The 23,385-nt window shown below is 37.5% G+C and overlaps 2 protein-coding genes across 9 annotated transcripts in view; one reads left to right on the top strand and one right to left on the bottom strand.

Moving 5' to 3' along the window:
- Positions 1-185: 185 nt before the first annotated feature.
- On the bottom strand, positions 186-21,900 carry LOC114138163 (dual specificity protein phosphatase 19-like). Of its 5 annotated transcripts, none has more exons than XM_028007263.1 (6): positions 21,646-21,897; positions 18,764-19,003; positions 14,135-14,181; positions 8,374-8,526; positions 7,338-7,462; positions 388-575 (listed from the first exon to the last, which is right to left on the bottom strand). In XM_028007263.1, the coding sequence occupies exons 2-6, from the start codon at positions 18,990-18,992 to the stop codon at positions 563-565; spliced, it is 567 nt and encodes a 188-aa protein (XP_027863064.1). In that variant the 5' UTR covers positions 18,993-19,003; positions 21,646-21,897; the 3' UTR covers positions 388-562. The 5 variants fall into 5 exon arrangements, with proteins under 5 accessions (XP_027863063.1, XP_027863064.1, XP_027863066.1 ...); XM_028007265.1 differs by having other exon boundaries at positions 7,338-7,398; positions 21,646-21,895; XM_028007261.1 differs by lacking the exon at positions 388-575 and adding an exon at positions 4,757-5,300 and having other exon boundaries at positions 7,338-7,398; positions 21,646-21,900.
- nckap1 (NCK-associated protein 1) overlaps positions 20,890-23,385 on the top strand; it is a 41,499-nt gene continuing 39,003 nt past the window's right edge. For all 4 annotated transcript variants that reach the window (XM_028007253.1, XM_028007254.1, XM_028007255.1 and 1 more), the window contains exon 1: positions 20,890-21,189. In XM_028007253.1, the coding sequence (XP_027863054.1) occupies positions 21,082-21,189 (108 nt within the window). In that variant the 5' untranslated portion in view covers positions 20,890-21,081. The remainder of the gene's footprint in view (positions 21,190-23,385) is intronic.

Below are 23,385 nucleotides of genomic sequence, written 5' to 3' on the forward strand. Positions count from 1 at the left end.
AATGAACAAAACCCACAAAACGTGTCCTGTTCTTATGTCCTTCCATCAATTGGAAATAAAGATGTTAAGGCTATCATTTATAATATTGTTTTTTTTTACCTTCAAATGTTTGGGCATGACACCAAGACATGAGGACTAAAAATGAGCCAAACAAGTACAGAAAACCCACAATCTCACTAAAATAGCAGAGCAAGTTGCAATGTTTACTTCACAAATGATTTAGACGTAAAAAACGGTTAGATTAGCAAGACATACAGTAAATAGATTTTCATGGTTCAGTTTCAGGTCAAAGCTTATGGAGAAAACATTGCAGTACCATAGAGTTTATATTGTTAACATAGCATTAGATCCCATGACTGTTATTTGAACAGATGGAGCTGTCCTGTCGTCCTTTAAGGCTTGTAGTTCTGTAACTGCTGATAGAAGCCGGGGTTTGGTCGAACTGAAGGTCTAGCCAGCTTCACCTGGTTGTACGCATCATCAAATGAAAGTCCCTCCCTTAACATCAGGTAGCCAATCACAATGGAGGAGGAGCGTGACACACCTGCGTTACAGTGGACCATCACCACTCCGCCCTACAGGAAAAACACAAAAACAAGGGGAAAACATATATAATGCTCAATCAGTTAGCATAAATCAACTCTCATCAGACTTTAATGTTTTAGCATAATTTTTTTTAATTAAGACATTTACTGACATATTTGATCACAAAATGAAGTGAGCTGGTCTAACTAAAATAATATCAGTGTATTATAAGCCTGGCAGCCGCCATGATTTGCTAGACCCCCAGCATGTGGCTCTGTCTGCCCTGTAAAGTTTATGTCTGTGTTCCCGGTTGGCCGGCGTTAGTGGTTAACAAACCAGCCCTAACCTCATCATGCAGGTTCAGCCCAGTGAGGAAATTTTGCGCTCGCCTCGTAGTTATGCATCACGCTGGTTTTATATTATTTTTTAATTACTATTTTTACGGTTACATGAAGCACTAAACCATATCAAATGTGGGAGAAATGTCCACTCAGTCAGACAGAGTTAATACGCGTGGCCGAGTGGAGATCTGAAAAACTCGTCCCTTAAAGTTGAGCAACCAAAACAGTTTCTGTGACGCTTATTACAATCTCAACAGACACAAAATGGAAGAGCTACTAAAGCCACATTAGCAGCATTAAATTAAATCTCCCGTTTGTTGCGCATCTCTGTGTAGTGCAGCAAATTTAACGGCCGGTCAATTTTAGGGCCGGTCAAATGCTGTATGAGGCCTTGAGCAGAATATGACTTATGGGCCCCTCTTGCTGCTAAAAACATGAGCACCGCTAAGAACTTCTGTGTTAGATTTAATCTGGGAGAAGGGAGTAGTTTAACTGGCTAAGCTGAAAAGCAATAAGTCATAATTTCATTTTACTAATTTGTATTTGTGAACATACAGATCTCAAACTCAAAGATTAAACTCATAGCATCAGATTGTTGCTATGGTAACAAAACAATCTAACTATGAAGATTGTTCTCTGAACTTTAACAAAGTAAACTTGCCAGCTCCTTAAAATCTTACATTTTAATTTTAAACAATTTAAAAAAAATTTAATTTATGTATGCTGAAACCATTAAATCAAATTCAGCAGCATTGATAATGTCAATAAACAATTGTTATATTTATACATCTGTAGCCTGTGTTCAAATATTAGCATTTATGGGGCCCCTGAAGCCCTGGGGGCCTGATGGAGCTGCTGACTTAATTAGGATTAAACAGAAGTGCAAATAATTTATATTTTCATTTTAATTGTATTTTTTGATTTGTTGTTTTTAAGGCTAGTTGTGGGTTTAAATACTGTATCATTTCACTGGCAATGTTTTCCCACAACATGTAGTTACCCAGTAATATTTTCACATTTCCTGTTTATTTTACATCTTTTAATACAAAAACACGGTGGACCCCCTCGGCGCCCAGACCACCGGGCTGAGCAAGTTTTCTGGGGGAAACCCTGAATATGGATTCTAAAAATAAATCATAAAAAACTAATAGATCATAGGAGGAACCAATGATTCTCAAATATAGCAGTAAAGTACATGTGATAAACGTTGGTCATTCCCTCACTCTGCAACAAGATAAATATGTTTCCACATTATTTTGAGATGCATGTCCAATGGGTGCCTGTGAAGCTGGAAACAGCCACAAACTCATCAGACTCTTATCAGAAACTCACAACAGTGTCTCAGACATTCACACACTGTTGACATGGATTCTGTATTTTTAAAGAGATTTTGCACCCAAAGCTTTAAAGTTGCCTTACTGCTACACAGACGTTTCATCCAACTGAGTTTGCTGGAAAAGAGAAATTCTTTTGCAGAGTAAATAATGTTCAGTCAAATTGGGTCCCTAATAAAGCCTGTTTTTAGGTACTTTTCCAGGAAAAAAAACACAAAACACAAAACACTTTTCTGGCTCCATTTTTACCCCCTTACGTTCACAATGTACTCACCAGTGGGGGAAACTAATTAACAGGAAAGATATTTTTCTATCCCAGTCTGACTACTATTAGCTTTTCTCTGGTTTGAGATTTTAATGGTTTTTCTGGGAACTTACTTAAATAAAACATCTGACTATTACAGGTATGGGACCAATTACTGACAGAAACTTTATAGAAGCCCTATTCTAAAATTCAAATGACCCCATTATTTTTTATACAAAGATCACCAGGTGGTGGCCATTGAGGCAAAAGCGTTGAATATTGCTAGTCCAAAGAACGCCAACATGCACACTCATTCATAAGAATAATTTAGAGTCACTCACGTCAGATTTACTGTCATTTCAGCAATGTACATAATATACAGTGGAAACTGTTAAAAAAAGAGGTTAATTTAACGTTAACTTTAGACAAAGCGTTTGGCTCTTTCCTCTTTTTAATCTTCCCGGGATCCTCGGCGAGTGACGTTCTCCGTGGGCGACGTGCAGCGACAAGGAAACCACAACACTGCGTGTTGACGTCACAGATCACAGAGTTTAATCTCATACAAAGCAATGAACAACAAAGCTGCAGAGGAACAGAGATATGCATTTTCTCATAAAAATAAAGACAAACAAAGGGGAAGACAGACAAACACAAAACAAAGACAAACAAAAAAGCAAAGACGTCTTTGGAGAGAGCCAATGCAAAAAGGCAAAATGGTGGCCGCTCTCTGTCAATTTAGTGGTGACACTAAATTTTATACTGAGTGGGTGTTTTCCTATTTAATTTATGCATTCTAGGCGTTCCTCTTGTTGACCAACTGGAAACTCCCTTAAGCACTCAGAGAAACTTGGAAACTCCCCCTGATCTACGCAAAGATCAAAGGGCCATCTGTCTTCTACCGAGACAAAGAAGCGGATTGCTGCGCCCTGACCCCCCCATGTTTCCCACGGTCATTCTGAGTACAGAATGATCCTGAGATAAGACCTCACAGATACCTGAGAAATCTAAGGTCTCTGTCTCCCAAGGAAAATGTTAATTTTATGGCTTCGCCTGTGGCCCGGCCTCACAGTGGGGGTCCCATTGAGAGATCTCCCTTAATCTGCATTTGGTTCCTGTGTCTCTGAATGCTTACCCATCTGGCTCAATCCCAAATGCTCGACACAAAACTGTTCCAAATAAGAGTGTTCCATATACCTTTTAAGATTAACTGTATCAAGCACTAAAAATAATCATTTTTCCTTAACAAAACTCACAGCAAACACAAATGACTATTTTCATAAACGTTGAACTGGTTCTCCCAAAGAGGAGAAAGTCTTAAAGAAAGTTTTGGTAATGCTGCTGCTATGTAGCAGTGTTTACCAATAGAGATGTGAATTTTTCGATGTCAATTTATTCAATTCAGTTCCAATTTTTAGGGTCACAATTTGATTCTGAAAAAATTTTTGATTCAGGAACAATTTTTGATACAGAAGCTAATTTTTCTATTCAAATAGTCCAGAGATTCTGTTTGAATTATGTGACTGACAAGAGGGAAAAGGCATCGTAACCTAATAGAACATTTATTTAAAACAATTCTATAAGGTTCCTTACATATCAAATTTCATCAGTTTATATTGTATAAAAATTCTGTTATAAAATTCTGACTTAAATCAACTGCATTAGGTGATGTAAGTCACCTAATACAAGCTAAGGTTAGCTTAGTTGCATTAGTTTCCTTAAATAAATAAATAAATAAATATCAAAGAATTATCCAAAATACATACAGTGGCTGAGTGGACTAATATGATATGCAGTATGCTGGAAACCAGTAGTGGCAAAGACGTACAACCTAAACACATTTTAAAACCAATTTTTCAGCATATTAAACCAATGCTCAGAATTCCCAGCACTAGATGTTCTCTATAGAATCAATATTTTAGTACAACTTGAACACAACAACAGTGTTTTCTAACGCCCCATCAGATCGTTTCAGAAGCAGAAACGAACCCCAGATTGTCGTCGTGGTTTGCGGCTGTTGGTTGTGTGTCAGATATATGGGGTAACAGAAACGGAACTGGAACATTGACCAACATAGTTGATGTGTATTGATGACTTTGATGATGGCACTTGACAATTTAAATTGCTGACTGTATGATGTTTTTATGACTTTTTATTTTTAAAATGTAAAGCATTTTGAACTGCCTTGTTGCTGAAATGTGCTATAAAAATAAACTTAATTTATTGATTTAGGAAAAACGACAACATTTATTACAACTTTTTTTCCTTTGGTCAAGATGTTAAATTGGAATAAAAATAAGAAAAATTCTTTATTATTCCCATAATAATCCAGTTTCCTGTGAAGTGTTTCAGCCTTAATATATATATTAATATATAAGATATGTAATAAAGCTTTAACAATCAGTTGTTTAAAGAGAATCTTTACCTTCAAATTCTCATGTTTTCTTTAGCATTTTAGGTTTAGAAAAGTTGCTTTTGGTGAAATTGTCTGTCCCTGGCATTCTTTTGCATTGCTAATAAGAAGATAATTAGACAGTGTGAACCAGAAATTCAGCATGAGAGACAAACATATTTACCCGTCATGATTTATTAAAAAAAGAGACAGAAACAAAAAACGTCCGTATACTGAGGCTGTGACAGAAAACCAAAGCCTGCTGCCTCACCTAGCCAGATACAATAAATGTTAAGTGAGTAAATACATTTTGTGTCATTTAAAAACAATTATCTCGTTCTAATAAATGCTTGTCGTGTTTCCCGTGGCGACACATTTGGAGGAATCACAGCTGGAAGCGTCATTTGGCTTCTCTTTGTTCCTCTGGAAACCTGTTATTTCTGGTTTTCCTAAAAAAAGAAAGATTTCTGAAAGGAGAGAGGATATGGAGCAAGTAGAGACGGAATAAAGCCGTGTGTCAAAGTCAACAATTGCAAAACGATTAATATTAATGTTGATGTAATTATTTTTCTGCCTAGAGCGTCTGAAAAGGAAACAGATTTTAGAAAATCGTGGCACGTCGTTAGACAACGTGCACCCAGTCCTCACCTCTGAAACTCGCCACATCAACACGTTTGTCTCTTTTGTTCGGCCAATAAAGTTGGGCTTTTTTCCAGACGGAAATGGAGCTGAACTGAACTGAAGCACACTTTTGATTTCCGTGTCAATCAATACCCATTGAGGGACGGGAGATTTAAACTGCCTCTCTGGGATTGATGTGCCATCACTGCTGCCTGTGTTTTTCCTTTAAAAAAAAATAAACCGATCAATCTGCTCCTCTGGCTAAAATATGATTTAATCTAATGAAGCGTCACAGGGAGAGAAAAAAAAACAACCCAGCATTGTTTTAGTCTTCTACCCATCAAGAAGTCTCATCTGGTTTCTCCTGATGTCTGTAAAGGCGTCTGGAGTCAATCCGGCTACATGTCAGGCCTTGTTTTGCTTCTTTAGAAATAAATAAAAGTTTCTGCAGATGGAAAATTGCCTCAACAACATAATCCATCACAGCAAACACACAGACTTAATTTGGTTTTGTCATAGTTTCTTGTTTTCCTGTTATTTCATTGTGCTCCAGTTGAGTGTTTTCATATCAGAGCTCACATCACATTATGTTCTGCTTACGGTCAATCTCCTGACACACACGCACCCCCCCACACACACACACACACACACACACAGTCAAACCGCAAGTCTGTTCCAGGAAACACAAACATTAATATGATGTAACTAAAAGGCCGAATGGTGCAGAAAAAGTCGGAGTCTTTTAATAACTAATCGGACCGCCGTGCTGCTCTCCTTTGTGCTGAGTTGCAGATAATGTGAATGTGTGAATGCAGAACAGCTGTGTGTGTTAAATTGGCCGACAGATATGAAAGAAGGCGTTTTCAGGTTGCGACGATCTGAGAGAAAGTGGATGCAGATCTGTTTGAATCGATTTCATACAGTTGCTTTTCTTTTTGAAACACAGATGAGTGTGTTTGTGAGTATTTCTGTTCTGAGCTACATTAGGATTCTCCAAGCTGCTGATACACTTTTCACCATAAGAAGAAATACATGTATGTCCACTGGCAAGTGTTGAATTAACAGATAATATTTGTGGTATACAGTGAACCCTCGTTATAACACGGTTCACCTTTCACGGCCTCGCTGCTTCGTGGAGTTTATTGTGCAGTTTTTTTTTCACAGTGCATTGTGTTCTGCGTCCTGATTGGCTAAAAGTCTCCGCGCTTCTTCTCTACTTGTGTGCCAATAACGTTACGGTATTTAAATATACATAATACAGCTTGGCAAATTTTGGCAAATATTTTTGCCCAGAAGAAAAAAAGAGCAGCAACAACTACCGATAACTATGTTCTTCTCTCAAAAAACACACCTGCTCCACAGGCTTCAGGAGAAAAAGCCACTAGAGAGCGGAGTCAGGCCGCAGCGTCACAGTCAGAGGAACAGTGAAATACGCGAATCACAATTTGTCCTACCGTACTTCGTATTGATGATTAAAGTGATTATTTTACTGTAGATATTTGTAAGAAAGTGTTCTATTCATTAAAAAAATGCTTAGGCCTGAAAACAGGTTTTGTTTTTTTGGTTTCAATGTAGAGTATTTAATTATGCTGTGTAATAATTATAAAAAATAAAGGCAACTACTTCACGGATTTCGCACATTATGGGTTCTTATCGGAACACAACCCCCGTGAAAAATGAGGGTTCACTGTATACAAAATCTGTGTTTCCATTACAAATGTGCTCAAAACTTTGTTGGTATTCAAATGTCAAATGTCTAATGTAAAAAAAAATACAATCTGGCAATTGCTGTGTTTAAATTAAGTAAAAAAAACGTAATTAAAATCACATGTGAACAAGTTGGATAAGTCATTAGAAGTCACACCAAGCCATCATCCTCCTACCACTTCCTGTCGTCTTCTCCTTCATGGTTTGGCCCAGCTGTAACATTCGGTTGTTGATCATCTGATAAGAAAAAAGTGTGTGGCATGCTGAACGCAGACTCACAGCAGACATCTGTTGGACACGTCTGCACAAAGGTACATGACATCAAAGGGTTTTTCTACACATAGTCGGTGTTGCACAGTAAGCTGCTCAGCAGAAAACAGTCTTCACATCAAACTGTTCTATATGCAACACCGAGCTGATAAGGCTGGTGGTTGGCACAACCAGTCACAAGAACATGCAGCGTCACAGCCGGTGTGCGGTGGCTGCCCTGGTGGAGAAGAAATGTAGCCCATCAAACTTGCTAACATCCATTCAGATTGTGGGAAATGAAGTAATTTGTCACAATAAATGTAGGCAATTGCTAGTCTGGTGAGCGCCATCTTGTGCAATTCCGCTTGATTAAAATCTCGATTCACAGCTCGGCCTGGCCTTTGTCCTGTTTACTTGGATTGTTCTGGTAGAATTTCTACCGGCTCAATCAGCGAAAACTGTTTTAGAATTGTAGTCTGTCTGTTGTTTTAGCAATGGCAGGAAGTGAACAAAGTTGCTCAGTCTGAGTTGGCCATGCTTCCAAATACTGAATTAACATTAACAGCCACATCGTTTGGTTTGGCTCTTGTCTCTTCGCAGTGGAGGATTGCTGTTTACAGTGCTGGCAACTTGTGGTGAGTGCTGAACTGGCGCATTACATATGTCATGGGAATAAAGGTAGCAATTGGAAACTTCACCAGAGTCCATGCCTACAGTAAGCAATCGTTTCTCAACAGCCAAGAGTCCAGACTCTCTGTATGAAGCAAAGTGTAATAAAGGGGGTTTTACCAAGTTCGGCAATCGCTACTCTCGACTATGAAGTCTCAACCGTCTGCCAACAGTGCGTGCAGAATCTGAATGGCTTAAAGAACGCACCAAGTATGTGGAAGTCTCAAGTATTACTCAACGTCTGCCACCTTAGTGTGGCAGTAGAGAAAGATGTTGTGTATTTTTAAAGTGTACCTGCTTTTTGGCCTGGTCTATATAGGAGCTGCATTCCTCCAGATGAGACGAGAGGTCAGTCTCTGGAAGGTCCAGGATCTGAAGCGTCTTATAGACCACCTGATCTGGAAACAGGTTGGTGACTCCATAGGCCACGTTTAGCACATGGGACACCTGGAAATCGATTAGGAAGAGACACAGGAAAGGTGGGTAAAGAGACATAAAAATTCTTGAATAACTGACCACTCAGCATTGACTTGCTTTGAAGGCTCTTTTCTCTCCAGTCAGAGACAAAGAGGGATGCTCAGTTTGCCGTATTGATGGCATGAGATGAGCTGAATGTGACAGAGAGAGGACTGGAAAGAAAGAGGAGAGTAGACAGGGAGAAAGGGGGGGGGAGAAAGATGAAAAGGAAAGAGTCATGGGTTGGCAGGAAAGGAGACAGACGGCTCCAATTCATTTTGCAGTATCCGTCTACTCTCACTTAAATTTAGCTCACCTCAGAGGGCAGCGTCCTCTCCTGTGTTGCATCTTGGCATCACACTAATGTGATCTTAGACTTCTAGTATCATCTAACATCCTTTTCTGCATGTTAGGAGATATGTTGAGCACCGCATAACGCTTGCATTACTGACAGCAGATCCCATTAAAGGCCGGACTAACAGTGAACTCTTCCTGCTAAAAAGTAATGCAACCGAGGAACTTTGTGATCATTAAACCCAAACACGGTTGGTATTGTGACCACAAGTCACACTGTAACACCAGATAAACATACAGTCAGTTATTCTGTGGCTGAAAATAGCCCAATAATACGCTGGGCTTGTTTAAGTTTTACATTCATTTTATTGGGATTTTATATGATTAGACGACACAAAGTAGTGCACAGATGTGAGGTGCAATACAAAAGCTGTAGTTTTCAGGGGGATTGGCAAAAACAAACAAGCTGATAGCCACCAGCTTTGCATGTCTACAGATTGTAATATTTGCTCATTTTTTGCAAAACAGATAAACTAAATAGGACTGGATGAGAACATCGACAATGTTTTTAGTCTTGTCACAGATTCTCATTTGGATTTAAGTCAAAGGGGTTACTCACACTTAAAGATTCGTAGTATAAGCACAACAAGAAAGAGGTTTTGTATTTCATAATTTCATAATCATAATTTCATGGTGTGAAATTATGGAACAACTTAAATGAAGCGTTAAAACAAAGTCCAAATGTAATTCAATTTAAAAGGGAATATAAGGAGGCCATTTTCACAAGATACAGAAATATGGGTGAGGGTTAGCACTAATGTGTAAACTGAGGCTATATGAGTGTGTGTGTGGGTGTGGATGGATGGATGGATGGATGGATACATTTAGACATATTAGTGTTTGCTGAGTCTACAGCAAAAAAACTGATAAAATGGAAAATTAATTAACCTACAGTCAAGATTTTCCTTTTTTTTATTTCATAAAAAAATGTAAACATGGGCCCTTTGACAGACTGGCGACCTGTCCAGGGTGACCCCGCCTCTCGCCCGAAACGTTCACTGGAGATGGACACCAGCACCTCTCCCAAACCCGCTGGGGACAAGGGTGTAAGAAAATGGATGGATAGATTAAAACATGGGATGAGTTTATGGGGTAGGAGTTCATAATCTTTTTACTTCTTCCTACTGTTTTTCGAGCATATTAAGATTATTGTGGTACAAAAATATGTGTCTTTCGCATTCCTTGTTTGTGTCTGTTATTTTATACTTCTATCATGTTCGAAATAAATAAATAAGTCTGGACTTTGTCTGGACCATTCTACCACATGAATATGCTTTGATCTAAATCAGGGGTGTCCAAAGTGTGGCCTCAGGCCTGTTTGCTTGACTGCACAACAGACAGGAACAAAGATTTATCAGGATAGTACACTCAGCCAAACAAAACAAAAGTTGTTTTTTTTTATTTTGTTTTTCAAAAGACCAGTATCCTGTTTTTGTTGAGAATAATCACAAAAAATACAGAAAACGATTACAGAGAAATTGAGTTTTAGAACATTATTTACAATTTTGAAAAGATTCAGGTTTTTTGATAAAAACTTTTCGCACTAGTATGAGTTGGTTTTTCAACAATATCAAAACAGATAAAATGTATTTTGCAGAGCTTCAATGGAAACACTTTTTTTGCATCACAGGAGGAATGTGATCAACATCCCGAGTGTTACTACTGGCAAAAACCAAGAAGAAGTAGGAGGACGTTGGTTTGTTTGGCTCCACCAGAGCTCTCACACCATCACACATTTCATAAAGTTCAACATTTCACATGTTGAATCCAAAGCTCTTCTGTAAAATGATTGATTACAATTTCCCCAAAACGCTGCATATGTAGTATGTACTGTATGTACCAAATATGTATTTTACAGTCTTAAATTCATTGATGAAACAAACAATGCACACACTCACTCATATCTAAGAAGAATTTAGAGACCAATTAACCAAACACAGTCATGTTTGTGGACTGCAGGAGGAGCCACCGTCCATATGTAACAAAACAATGCTGCTTGTAATAAATAATATGATTTAAAATTTAAATAAAATTTGTTTAAAAAGCTGCAGCAGAGCACAGGCAAACAGAGCGTTGTCGGCCCATTAGACACAACTTGATGAATTACAGCAAACCTTGATATTTGTACAAGAGTTCCCAGGGTTCTCTTCTTTTTCCCCCCCTCAAAGCACAGAAATACATTATAATAAATAGGATTATTTTGGGTTTTTTTTCTTTTCTAAAGCAATTCCAAAGTTGTTAGTCAAAGTCTAAGTCTAGTTGAGAATTAAAGTGCTAGATCAGAGCGTGCAGCAGAGATTGCGCACCATCTTTTTGATATCCTCAGATAATAAAAACGGATTTATGACAAATAATTTGCCCTGGGATCTTTGTGTTTTTGATTATGATTTTATAAATCAACACTGTGTCAATATGAGCTGTTGAAATACATTTTAAAAATTACAATATCACAGGCAACACTTTCAAACAATGATCTGGACACATTTACTTTCCAGTTGTTTCACAGCAGTTACATTTCAGAGCACATCACAACAAATCCACAAAGGAGTTTAAAAAAGCAGAGAGAGAGAAAACTGTTGATGGGAAACAAACCCAGACCAGCTGCATCTTTTGTTTATTCTGCTTTCCGGCCGTAGCTTGCCAACAGCTTCAGGAATCATTGCTTTTAATGTTTCAGTCTGTGACCACTCGTTCTTCAACATGATTGGAATCACATACTGGAAAATAATATCAACAAATGTCCTTTGGGCAGCTTTTCCCCCCTCTCATGTTGGACTGATGGCAGGCCAGACGCCACAGTGACTCACTCTTCCACTCGTGGTGCAATAAGTACAGTAGGAGCAGGCCAGACCGAACCGGGGCATGACATGCGGACCTGCCAGAAGACGACTTTTTAGACGACTAAGTCTAAATTATAGGAGAATTGATCAATAGAAAACATTGAGACTCTGATGTATATATATATCTATATATATATATACGTATATATATACGTATATATATAAAAGTCTGATGTAGCCGCCATCTCTCCTGTAAGTTGATAAGTGTTTGATATCAGTGTCTGGTTGTGTAAATTCTCACGACTGAGTGAGTTCGTGCATCAGCGAGACGACTCCTGTGGGCTTTTTCGATAATTTTCCTCACACATAAAAGTTGCTCACACGTACACGCTCTGTTAAACACGACGAGTGGAGCTGGTGCATTCAGTGATACTGAGCAGCTAACACACAGTCATGCACATACTTCAGTGTGTCACCACTTTAAAGTTTGATCAGATCTTTCTAAGTCAGCATCGAAGGGATGACTAAAAAGTTCAAGCTTCATTTTTCCCTGCTGCAAATGTCTGTTGGAATTAAACAAGCAGCAAAAGACACTGAGACTCTGACCTTATTTTTCAGCCAGATTAGTTCAGTACATGCTTCAAGTTTGACTTCAAATATTAGCAGACAAGAGACTAGTGAACCAGAAGGGTTGATGCACTTCACTAGCAGTGGCTGTCCCAGTGCATTCTGGGATTTATAGCTTTGGTGTATTCTGTGCTGTATAAACAAAGGTTGGTTATAATATGCTAAAAGCATGATGTTGCAGGTCTTTCCAATGTCTGGTAAACCAAAGCAATTTTTTTGTTTAAAGAAACTTTTTCTAACTTCTTGTGAAAGGTATCTGTACTGCAGCTAGCTTGTATATAAACAGGAAAAACTAGCACTGATTAAGTTAGAATTCTGTCCCTCTCTGTAAACGCTAGCATTCCTGTCTATTTAAAGGGTTAGTGTTACATAAGGTCAACGTTTTTGAGCTTTACATCATGTTATCATGTTATTTCCACATCAAAAACAGACCTGGAATGTTGCCTTGATTTTTTCATGCATGTTTGCATGAAATCCTTTAATCTCAACGGCAACCATTCAACTGCGCAAAACGGAGTGCCACTTACACTTACTCTCCACCGCAACGTCCCCACTCCTTCAGACTAGCCAGCAGCAATTAGCAGACACCTGGTGGACCTGTGCATTTGTTGAGCTCATTATAGTAGATACTCAGGGCAAAGCTGGTAAAACGTTGTTTTTACCAGCTCCTCTATTAACCCTTTAACAACGTTGAAGGGTTAATAGAGGAGCTGTACTTATTGCCATGCTGTGATGACTTCTTGAAGGCGGAATTTCAGAAAGTGCAGGAAATTTTAAGGCACTTAAATATACTATATACTGTATTTAAGGTACTATATATAGACATCATTTTTTAACAACTAAAGTTAACATAGTTACTTCATTGTCCAGATTATGTTGAATTGTACCTATTTTTCATGGATGTATAGCAACAATAAACATAAAAATAATAGATAGCAAAAACAAAAGTTACTTTATTGTGCTATAAAGTGGCACTACATGCCTGGAAAACATAATACTGCCCCTTTAAATATTAAAGGGGCAGTATTATGCCCCTATCTTTGATGCTTATTCGCTGTCCTGCATCACCCGCTAACAGTTAAATGATAACTGCTATTATCAGATTATTGGTTCAGTCATTGAAGCAAAGCTCCTAAGTTAATAGGAAGCCCAATGTAACTTTTAAATTAAAATGTGATGTGGAATGTCATACTGATATGGTGAGTGGACCTTAATCTTAAAGGAATTAACAAGAACATTTGAGTGAAGGTAAACAGAAATCATAATACAGCAATTTGTAGTCTGGAAACAAAGCAAACAAATACAGAAAAATAAAGATCTCCAACAATAAATTTAAAAAAACGCAATGTTCACCAGAGCAATAAATTTCTGTTGAGTTTTTCTCATCCACTGTGAGAACATACCGTGCTTCAGATACATTTTTATGACTAGCAGGAAAAAGATTTTTACAACGTGCCTTTAGGCGAAGCGTCATCTCTCCTGTGCTTTAACAGCTAGCAGAGAAACCTACTTAAAGCGGCCAGGGCTTCATCCCTGAAACAGGAATGGAAGGTGTTTGTAATCTCTCTAATTCATCATCCTGAGACTGCACAGGCAGCAATATGCTCATGCCTGGGAGCAGGCACTGCAGAGAGGAGCAGCGCCGACACGTCCTGTAATCATTTACTCCCTCTGCTGTGCTAAACTGTCACTGCATGAGTCATGAAGCTCCTCAGGGTGGTTTCGCAGGGTTCCAGGAGGAAAGCTCTGCATGGCCGGTTCTAATCTCACGTCACCCGCCCATGCTATCGCGGCAAAAGGCAAGGTCACGCCCGCACTATTGATCCCCTTGTACTGACCTTAAATCTCTGCATGGTGTCGATGTCGTGGGCTGCATCCTGAGAGGCTGAAACGGCAGAAACGACACGATCAGAAGACAGACAGCAAGGCTTGGCCCTTAAGAGCATATTCAACAGCTCCTAAGCGTTCAAAATGTGATTACAGTCACTTAAGAAAAACAACCTTGATCATTTTTTTTTTGCTTTCTCTTTGAGATTTTAAGCTGCATGGATAGATGGATGGAATTTAAACAGGGCTGTGCAAACATAATCTTGTTTTCTTCACAATCTTCTGACAGATTTGGATTAGTAATAGAATAGAGTCAATTCAGAAATGGTAAAAAAACCAAAAAAGTCTTTACTTTATGTTTTTCACAATGACAAACCAGTGAGTTTTCTGTTGCTTACAAAGTCGTAAGCTTCTGAAATGTCTGCATGTTAGATTGGTTACTATCGTATTTAACTTAAGCTGTACTATACACTATATATATAAGCTAACTAAGAACTTTCACTCATGGTTTCTGTTTTATAATTGTTGGGTACTACTAACTCTGTTGCTAACTGTTGCTGATTTTCTTAATTGACCATGGTAGGGCTTCAATCAGGAAGAATAGTAGACTGTAAAAAGTTCATCGTAGAACTGCATTCTGGGAACCCGAAGAAGCCATTTGCTGCACTGCATCATGGGTGGAGAACGTGAGGAGAGGAAACTGGAACTGCTGTGTAAACTAAGAGAATGAATAGAAACGTCGAGCTACTTGAAGAACTCCTAACAGCCGATTACCAAAATTTTATTCAACCAAAGGTTTACAAAACAACCAAGCAAATTAGCACTTTAGAATGAACCTGGAAAACCTAGACGAGGATAAGTGCACAAAATTTTAAATTAAAAAGTGAAGAGCCAGTGGAAAGTAGAACAACTGAACTTTATTTAAGGTTAATCAGATTAAATAGAACATGTTTAAATGAAACCAGGCATAACACTGGATAACAAACTCTCCATTTAAGAGTATGCATGCCTGCTTTACTGAGATATTGCCAAACTAAATTCATTTGGTTTCAGTTCTATATTACAACATAAATGCTGTATTGTGTGTGGAAGAAGTTTTGTAATGGTCCATCTTGGTCTCATTTATCACAAAAATATGGCATTTTAATAAGTGTCTGTCGACTTTGAAAGACTGAATAAATTCTAACTTTAAGGGAAATGTAAAAAAAAAAAAAAAAAAGTTGTAAAGCAAAAACTGCAGAGTATCAGCAACATTATCCCTTAGCGGGAAACATCCAGACACAAAATCCTTTCTGAACAGCTGCAGCTGCAAACAGGGAAGATATCAGTCAGCAGAAACCACCAGTGAAATAGCTTAAAGCCTGAGAAGGGAAAAAAGGGGTTAGAAATCAAATTATTTGTATAGTTACACCAGACGTGGCTTATAGAGAACTGCTGCGATAAACATTCAGTACTATCTACCACTGCGTGCTGGCACATTCGTGATTTTTCCTGAAAAGACTGAGCAGAGGTATTGTCATGATGATGCCTGAACGCAGCTGAAGAAGAAGGTCGTAGCGGAAAGGAGAAAGTGAGGAGAGGTAAATGAGTGACTATTTCAGCTGAGGGAGGCAGAAAATCCCTGACAGCTAAATAGAAAGAAGAGTCTTCCTCCATTTGTCAAACGGCTCATGATGACAACACCAGCAGTGGTTGTGAGTGGTGGAGCTGGAAGGAGATGTATGGGCAGGAAGCAGAGTGTGATGGAGGGAGCTCCTCCAGGTTTCCTGCATGGATTCTCTGAGGCAGCTTACGTCTTCAAAGTGCAACATTTGCACTCTCTGCATAAGCCAAGACACTTTGACATAATGCCAAACTCGTGGCGTTGGGAAGTAAATCTAAATCCAAGTGATAGAAAGTGAGTGTGGGGAAATAAGCCAGCTATGTGTCACCAGTGGAGAAAGAAAAGATTTAAAATGACATATCTGTGAAAAGATGCGAGCAGGCTTTTAATTCTTCTCAAAGGCAGAATACCGATAGCCGTTACTTTTTTCCATTTTCATTGTTATTGAGCTTGAGAAAATCAAAAACTATGTTTGGGCTCAATTTTAATTTCTTTAAGAACGCTGATTCTGCCTGAAACTTTTCAAATGAAAACTGCAGTGAATAACATTTGGATGGATCTAAGGGCAGGAATCCAAGATGAACAGTCACTGGAAAGACAGAAGGACAGACAGAAAGAAAAAAGGAAAGAAAGGAAGGAAGGGATATAATTTTTGTTTTAAATTTTCACAACCAGGTTCTAAATTTATTAGTCTAATCTCAAATTCACAAAAACAAAATTTTCTGCATTGCCTTTAATTATTAAAGTAAGTTGAGATGAAGCCATGATTGAAAATGTGTGTGTGAAAAACACACTCAATGATTCAGAAGCTTTACTATTTATTGCACATTATATTTAGAATTCCCAATTGCACCTTCTGAATCATATGAAAGAAGGTTTGCTGCAGTTTATTCTTTATATGTTTGATAAAGGTAGTCAAACTATTGTTTTAGTCGGTTTCAGTTTCTTTATTATTTATTTCACATTGGCTGTTAAACCCTTCATCACACTGACAAACAAATTAAAGTCATGTTGTTCTTACATGTTGGACGAAGCTTGTGAAGCTGTTGGTGTATTAAAGAGTACTGTACTGATGCCGTTATCAAGAAATTTGTAATTCAGCACATTTATGTCAGCTTTGTAAAAGAAAAGAAACAAAAAGAAAGAAAACGTTTTTCTGTATCAGATCGGTATCTGCCTAAAGTAAAGCTCAGATATCAGTATCGGAAGTGAAATATACTGATAGTAAATGTCGCCCAAATTCTACAAAGTGAACATTTTTCCACCTCGCATTGTAACAACAGTATGAGTCACCTCTGTGAGCCAAACGGAGATCTTTTTTTTTTATTAATCCCTGCTGAGGAATTTGTTCTGATTCTTGCTGCGAGGTCAAGTATTTGCAACAGAAATGAGCAGCCCTCCAGAGCTGGTTGGGGATTCAGCGCTGAGCTCAGGGACACTTCAGAGCGGACGGACGGACAGATGCTGACATGTGGAGACAGCAACCTGCGTCCTTCAGCAAGCGGGATGGGTCACCGTTCTCCCTGAGACGAATTTAAAGTTAATGACATTGATTTATATGTCGTTAGGAATATATATTTATTTAATACAGAAACAATGACCTTTGTGGTCTTTGAGACAGAAGATCAAGTGTATCATTAAATCTCAAGAGCAACCAGGAGGCCTTCCCAGCATGCAAAGTGTTTATTTGTAGACTTGCCAATTGTGTGGCGTGTTAGTCGAATCAAATCAGGTGGACAGGGCCACATCAGCAGATGAGACTTTATGAAAACGCTGACAATAAGTGAACAATGTCTCCATCTTCAATTTGATCCTCATCCAACACATTTTCAGCAGCAATGATAGGCGCCACTCAGGCGTGCACATATTGCAGTTTTCTGTCTGAGCACTGATTTTTAAAGTTAATGATAATGGTGCTTTGGCAGCATTAGCCTGAACTACCAATTCCAATTTAGGCTCATTTTAAATATAGTGAGAAAGTTGCAACAGTGGAATGACTATTGTTAACTGCAGACATGACCTTGTTACCAAAGTCAATGCACAAAAATGAAGAAAAAAGAAATAGAAAGAAGACTAAATAAGCCCTCAAACTATGAACATTTATTAGGGTTTTATTTAATGTTCTTTGTTTTTATTGTAAGACCCTTTACTTTTTTATCAATTAAAAAGATGAAAAAACATCAAAACTGGGTGCAAGTCAAACAGGCACATACTATTTACGAGAATCGTTTTATGTTATATTCTTGATCATGACCTTTTAAGGTTAGAGTCTACAATGTGAAACAATTAAAACTGTTTCTCTTCGTCTCCTCTCCTCTTTTTGGGGGTCTAACATGTTCAATTCCGATGTATCTTGGTGAGCAAACTGTTACGACGGGAGTGAATGTTTTTGCAATTATTTATTTTATCTTTCAAACTTTTACTTAATTGTCATTATTTCATAGGAATCAACTTGACATTAAAGCGATTTTTTTTGTTTGTATTTTTCAGAAAGGTTGAATTTTGTTGATCATGACTGATTTGAAAAAGGAAAAAAAAATCTCTATATGTGTATCTCTATATGCTTTGTAGAAAATAAATATTACATTTTCTGACTTCTAGGAGAAAAAATATAGGATTTGTTGTTTGTTACTAAATTGAAAAACATACATTCAAGTATTCCTCCTGTCAGCTAGCATTAGCATTTCCACCATTAGCAAATGCAGAAAAGCGGTAGAGAAAATGATAACTCTTGTTTTTTTTCAATTTGTAGTTATGCTCTTTTTAGTTAGTTTTTTTTGTTTGATAAAACTTGATAATTTTTGATAAATTTATCTACGATTTCTGTTACTTTTTAGTCTATTTCTTGTTTCCTTTGTCTAGTCTCTGTTGTTTTTCAGCTAAACCTGTTTCCCGACTTTAGAAACTGATTATACAATAAACAGCCACCTCAAACGTTTTCTAGTTTATCTAGTTAATCATAGTTTTTTTATTACCACATTTTTCCCTCATCAGAACATTTTACATTATAAAACAGCAAAATAATGAAAACTGTTACCTAGCAGCAGAAAGGGTCTGACTACCCCGACTTGAAGATCAAGGCTAGTATCTTCTACAAATCCACACCCGCCTTCCTCTTCCAGCTCCTCCACCTGCTCCACCTCACCCTCTGCTCCATCACACCTCTTTTCCAGCAACTTCCTGCCCGTCACCGTGGTGACGCGTGTGGACTGCTTCTTCAGGAGGTTTTTGGAGAAGCCCTGAATTTCCTGAGCCAGTGAATGCATTGCCCCAGGCCCTACAGGATGCAGGTGAAAGCAGAGGAAACATTAAGACTTACAGTTGCGCTTTTGAAAGTTTGCGTTGAACATGTGAGTCAAGACAGTGGCATGGCGCTTATTGCTAACCTATACGTTGTAGCCGCATTTCCATAAAAATAATCCTTCATAGAGGATTTATCTTTTTATAAACGTTTTCTTAAAAAAAAAGAAGTATTGTAGCTCATGTCGACACATGAGCTTTTCATGTATTGACATGAAAGGCTAGGTACATGAAAACTAACTAACTAACTAACTAACTAACTAGTTAGTTAGTTAGTTAGTTAGTTAGTTAGTTAGTTAGTTAGTTAGTTAGTTAGTTAGTTAGTTAGTTTTGATTTTTTAGTATTTTTTCAGATAACAACATTTTACTGGAATTGCTGATTTTTAGAAAAAAAATGGACACAGAATCAGATCAGCATTATGTAAAGATCTTAGATCAGCAAATAAACTTAAAGCGGCAGAAAGAGTGTGTGGTGTGTGCGACGGAGAGCTCAAATGGGTCTAACAGAACAGCAGGAAGCTGAATTGACAATGTGATGCAGTCAAGGACAAAAATAAAATAATGATATTCTTGTTAAATCTACCTTTTTGACAGAACCTTTCCAGGTATTCAGAAGAACATTTATAAGGAAATATTTTCTGTTTTCGATTTCTAACTTGTTAGCCTTTATTGATTAATTTGAACTGTTCTTTTTTTTGAACCTGCAACTTTAATGAATTTTAAAAATGAAACTTTGCTGTTCAAGTTTTAATCAACACATGGCTAAACTTATACTTGCAGGGTCAAATACACTCAGGTAAATACACTCAGGTAAATAAATAAGTATTTGATGATACACCATGTTTTTTCAACTTTGCCCCATTCCAATCAATGGACAGGTCTGTAATTTTCATCATAGCTCCGTCTCAACAGTGAGAGACAGAATCTAACATAATCCAGAAAATCACATATGATTTCTAAATAATTCATTTCCAAATGCAAAACATGCATTTTAAAATGCATTTTAATTGTAACCACCAATAACTTGCTTCAGAACTACAGGAAACATAAGACCTCTGGAATAGAAAACACAGATTTTTCTACCAAATATTAAAATACACCTTCCTATTGTTTCAAAGGCAACAAACTGCAAATTAATTAATTAATTATCCAGAAATAATAGTTACAATGTAATTTACTGGATTTGCTTTAAGATTCTGTCTCTCAGAGTTGAAGTGTATCTATCATGAAAATTACAGACCTCTAAATCTTTTAGAAGTAGGAAAACGTAGCACTTATTTTCTCCAGTGTATACACACCCATACACAGTAGAATTTGCTGCAAAAATACCTACAAAATTTCACACTTTTTCAGTAAAGTGCCTAAACAACATTATTATTCTTATTACGTATTAAATCAGCTCCTTTGTAATTTCATAGACAAAAATAATATCCATAGAGAGACACTGGTTAGAAATTGTGGCAATTTTGTATATCTTTCAAGTTATACCACAATACTGTTTGGTTTAAAAAATATCTGGGCAGTAATAATGTACCACATTACATGTGTAACTTTGACCAATATTTCTCTATGCGGATATTTTACATTGTGTATGTTCATTGCTACCTCGTTTTTAATGCTTCAAAATGTTTTGTGTCAGTTCTTCAAATATACATTTCTATTATTTTGTGTATATTCTGTGTTTTTTGGTACATTGATTAATCTGAACCTTAAGAGAAAAATAACTCCTCTATTTGATGTAAATATTAAACGCTTGCTTTTAAAATTCAAAAGACATGACGCTAAACCGAACGTTACGACGGTGTTTGAACGCACCACAAACCAGTCTCGTAAAAACCAGGACAACTCCTCATCCCTGTGACCGAAAAAAACAGACAGGGAGACAGAGGGGTGGAGTACAGGAAGCTGCTGTCCCTAAAACCTATCTGAACATGGGCGAAATCTAAACACTACAAAATTCACGGTTTCTATTTTTCAATCATTTTTGGAACCAGAGGCTGCGGATATTTCCCATATTTTTTCTGGATCGGGGTTGGAGATAACTAAAGCGAGAAGATGTCTCGGGGAGTGATGCAGCCCAGCCAGCAGAAACTGGCAGAAAAACTCACCATCCTCAACGACAGAGGCATCGGGATGTTGACTCGTGTTTACAATATCAAAAAGGTTCGCACACACATACACAGATGTGTCCTAATTTTAGCCAGAATTATGTGAAATGAGAAATTAAATGGACTTCACCTGTATCCCCAAACTGCTGTCACTGTTAGCCCTAGCAAAATACGAAACAAACATCAGCTGATTTATCACTTTCCATGGAACTGTAGTTGTATAAATGTATCACAAATATTTTCTAATGGTGTTATTTATTCGTAAAAGAATGGTATACCGCTATTTGTGAACCTTAATGTTCCTTAATATCCCCTCCCAGCATCCCTGGTTGTGGGTACAGCTAGCACAAGCCGTCGCGTTAGCTTGCGGTAAAAGTTGTACACCGGTTTTCAGATTTAAACTGGTTTTTCGCTCGAAATAAAAGCAAACGTGAACAGTTACTGTGAACATTTCTTCAACCCCAACCTATTAGAAGCTACAAATAAAAGTAAATGATCGCTCTCGTCAAACCTGAAGGCCTTCGTTGGTGCTAATAGCTAGCTAGCTAGCGTCGACTGGTAATGGCGGCGGCTCCTGGCTAATCCAGCAGTCGGGGCGTCGTCTCTGCTCCACCGAAACCCGACCACGAAGCACCAAACTCTCAGCTACTAATACTCCCGCTGTCCGCATGACTCTTCTGACCTGGGAGGCTGAAAATAAAGAACCTGGCTGTTCCCTCTCTCATCCCGGTTGAACTTGCAGCTAGCAATAGTTAGCTTGCCACAAAAATGAAAGAAATAGGAAAATGAAAACATCGCCATGCTCATTTTCAGTTACAGTTTTACAATTTATATTTCTTAACTTTAGGGTTTTAATAGACTCCGTTTTGTTTCCCAAAGCTCTCTGCTCATTTTAACAATGATAAATTTAAATAAATATACTTTTTATATATATTGGTGAAGTTATGGATCTCTAACAGCGTATGTTTATTTTTTATTTGGCCAATATTCGGTGAAGTTTAAGGTCCTGGCTTCATAGTAATGCAATGCATCAAGGCCTGAGATGCAATAGGTTTGACCCACCAGACATATTTTTCACCAATGCTTGATTAGAATTAGATTCAATTATATTATATTTTTTTTATTCTACAGTTTCTTTGGAGTTCTTAAAATCCCTCTGAAAGTGAAGAAATCCTATTTTGTATCAGTGTTTGTTTCTAGCATTAATCTGGTTTGCAGTAAGTCTAAAAAGAAAGGGCTTCAAGAGGATCTCTGGCTTATTGATTCACATCATGATATGTGAACTGCAGAACTGTTAAAAATTCAAAAAGCAAATACACATTAACTGAACTTTGAAATTGTACCAGTGCTTCCTGTTCAAGCTGTTTCTTTTTATAGGTTAAACCTTTACTAACTTGAAATTACTCAGTTTTTGAGAAAACAGTTTTGCAAAATACAAGAACTCTGCATTTTGTTTGAATTGTAGTCTGTTATTTTAAGATCCTAGTTAATGATAAAAAAACAATCATGAAATGTTCAGAATTCAGACTTATTGCTTATTTGTTATTTTGTTTGTATAGACGCAATTAAATATCAAGCATGTATATTTAAAGCAAACCCAAGAACAAGCCGCTCTTATTGCTAAAGCCAGTGTGAGGTAGGTGTGTGGCTTATCCCACAAGTTTAGGTGCAATATAAAAAATACTATTTTCTAACCCATTGGGTTACAGAAAGTAAATTCAACACACCAGTTCCAAAAAAGAAACTGACTGTGTCATATATGTCTAATATTATGAACTTAATGTGTACTTAATGCATTGGAGGCGAGACAGAAAAACATCCCAAGTTGATCAGTTTTTGACAAATTCCAACAAAAAGGTTAAAATCTTTTTATGATTTATTATTTTTTTGTTTCACTTGATTTTCAAGCCTTTAGGCGTCAATGCCTAATGTTCATAGGCATTGATGATATATGTTCATATAATGTTCATCCAATGCATATATGATCTTTAGAAGTCTCGCATAATGTATTTAAATTGTCAAAGCAATTTCAGTTTTGCACAACATCCCAGTTTTTAAAGTACTGATTGGATGGAATATTTGGTAGCGTATTATTATTCAAAGTTCCATATATACATATTCTCTGATTCTCAGTGATTTACTTAGTCAGTCAGATAGACTCTAACACCTCTAGACACCCATATTTCTTTGCTTTATGAGATTCTGAGAAGTGATGGAGGCAAGAACAGTCAAAAACTGTAGGTTGATCAAA

This window comes from Xiphophorus couchianus, chromosome 22 (genome assembly GCF_001444195.1).
Source record: "Xiphophorus couchianus chromosome 22, X_couchianus-1.0, whole genome shotgun sequence".
Lineage (NCBI taxonomy): Eukaryota > Metazoa > Chordata > Actinopteri > Cyprinodontiformes > Poeciliidae > Xiphophorus > Xiphophorus couchianus.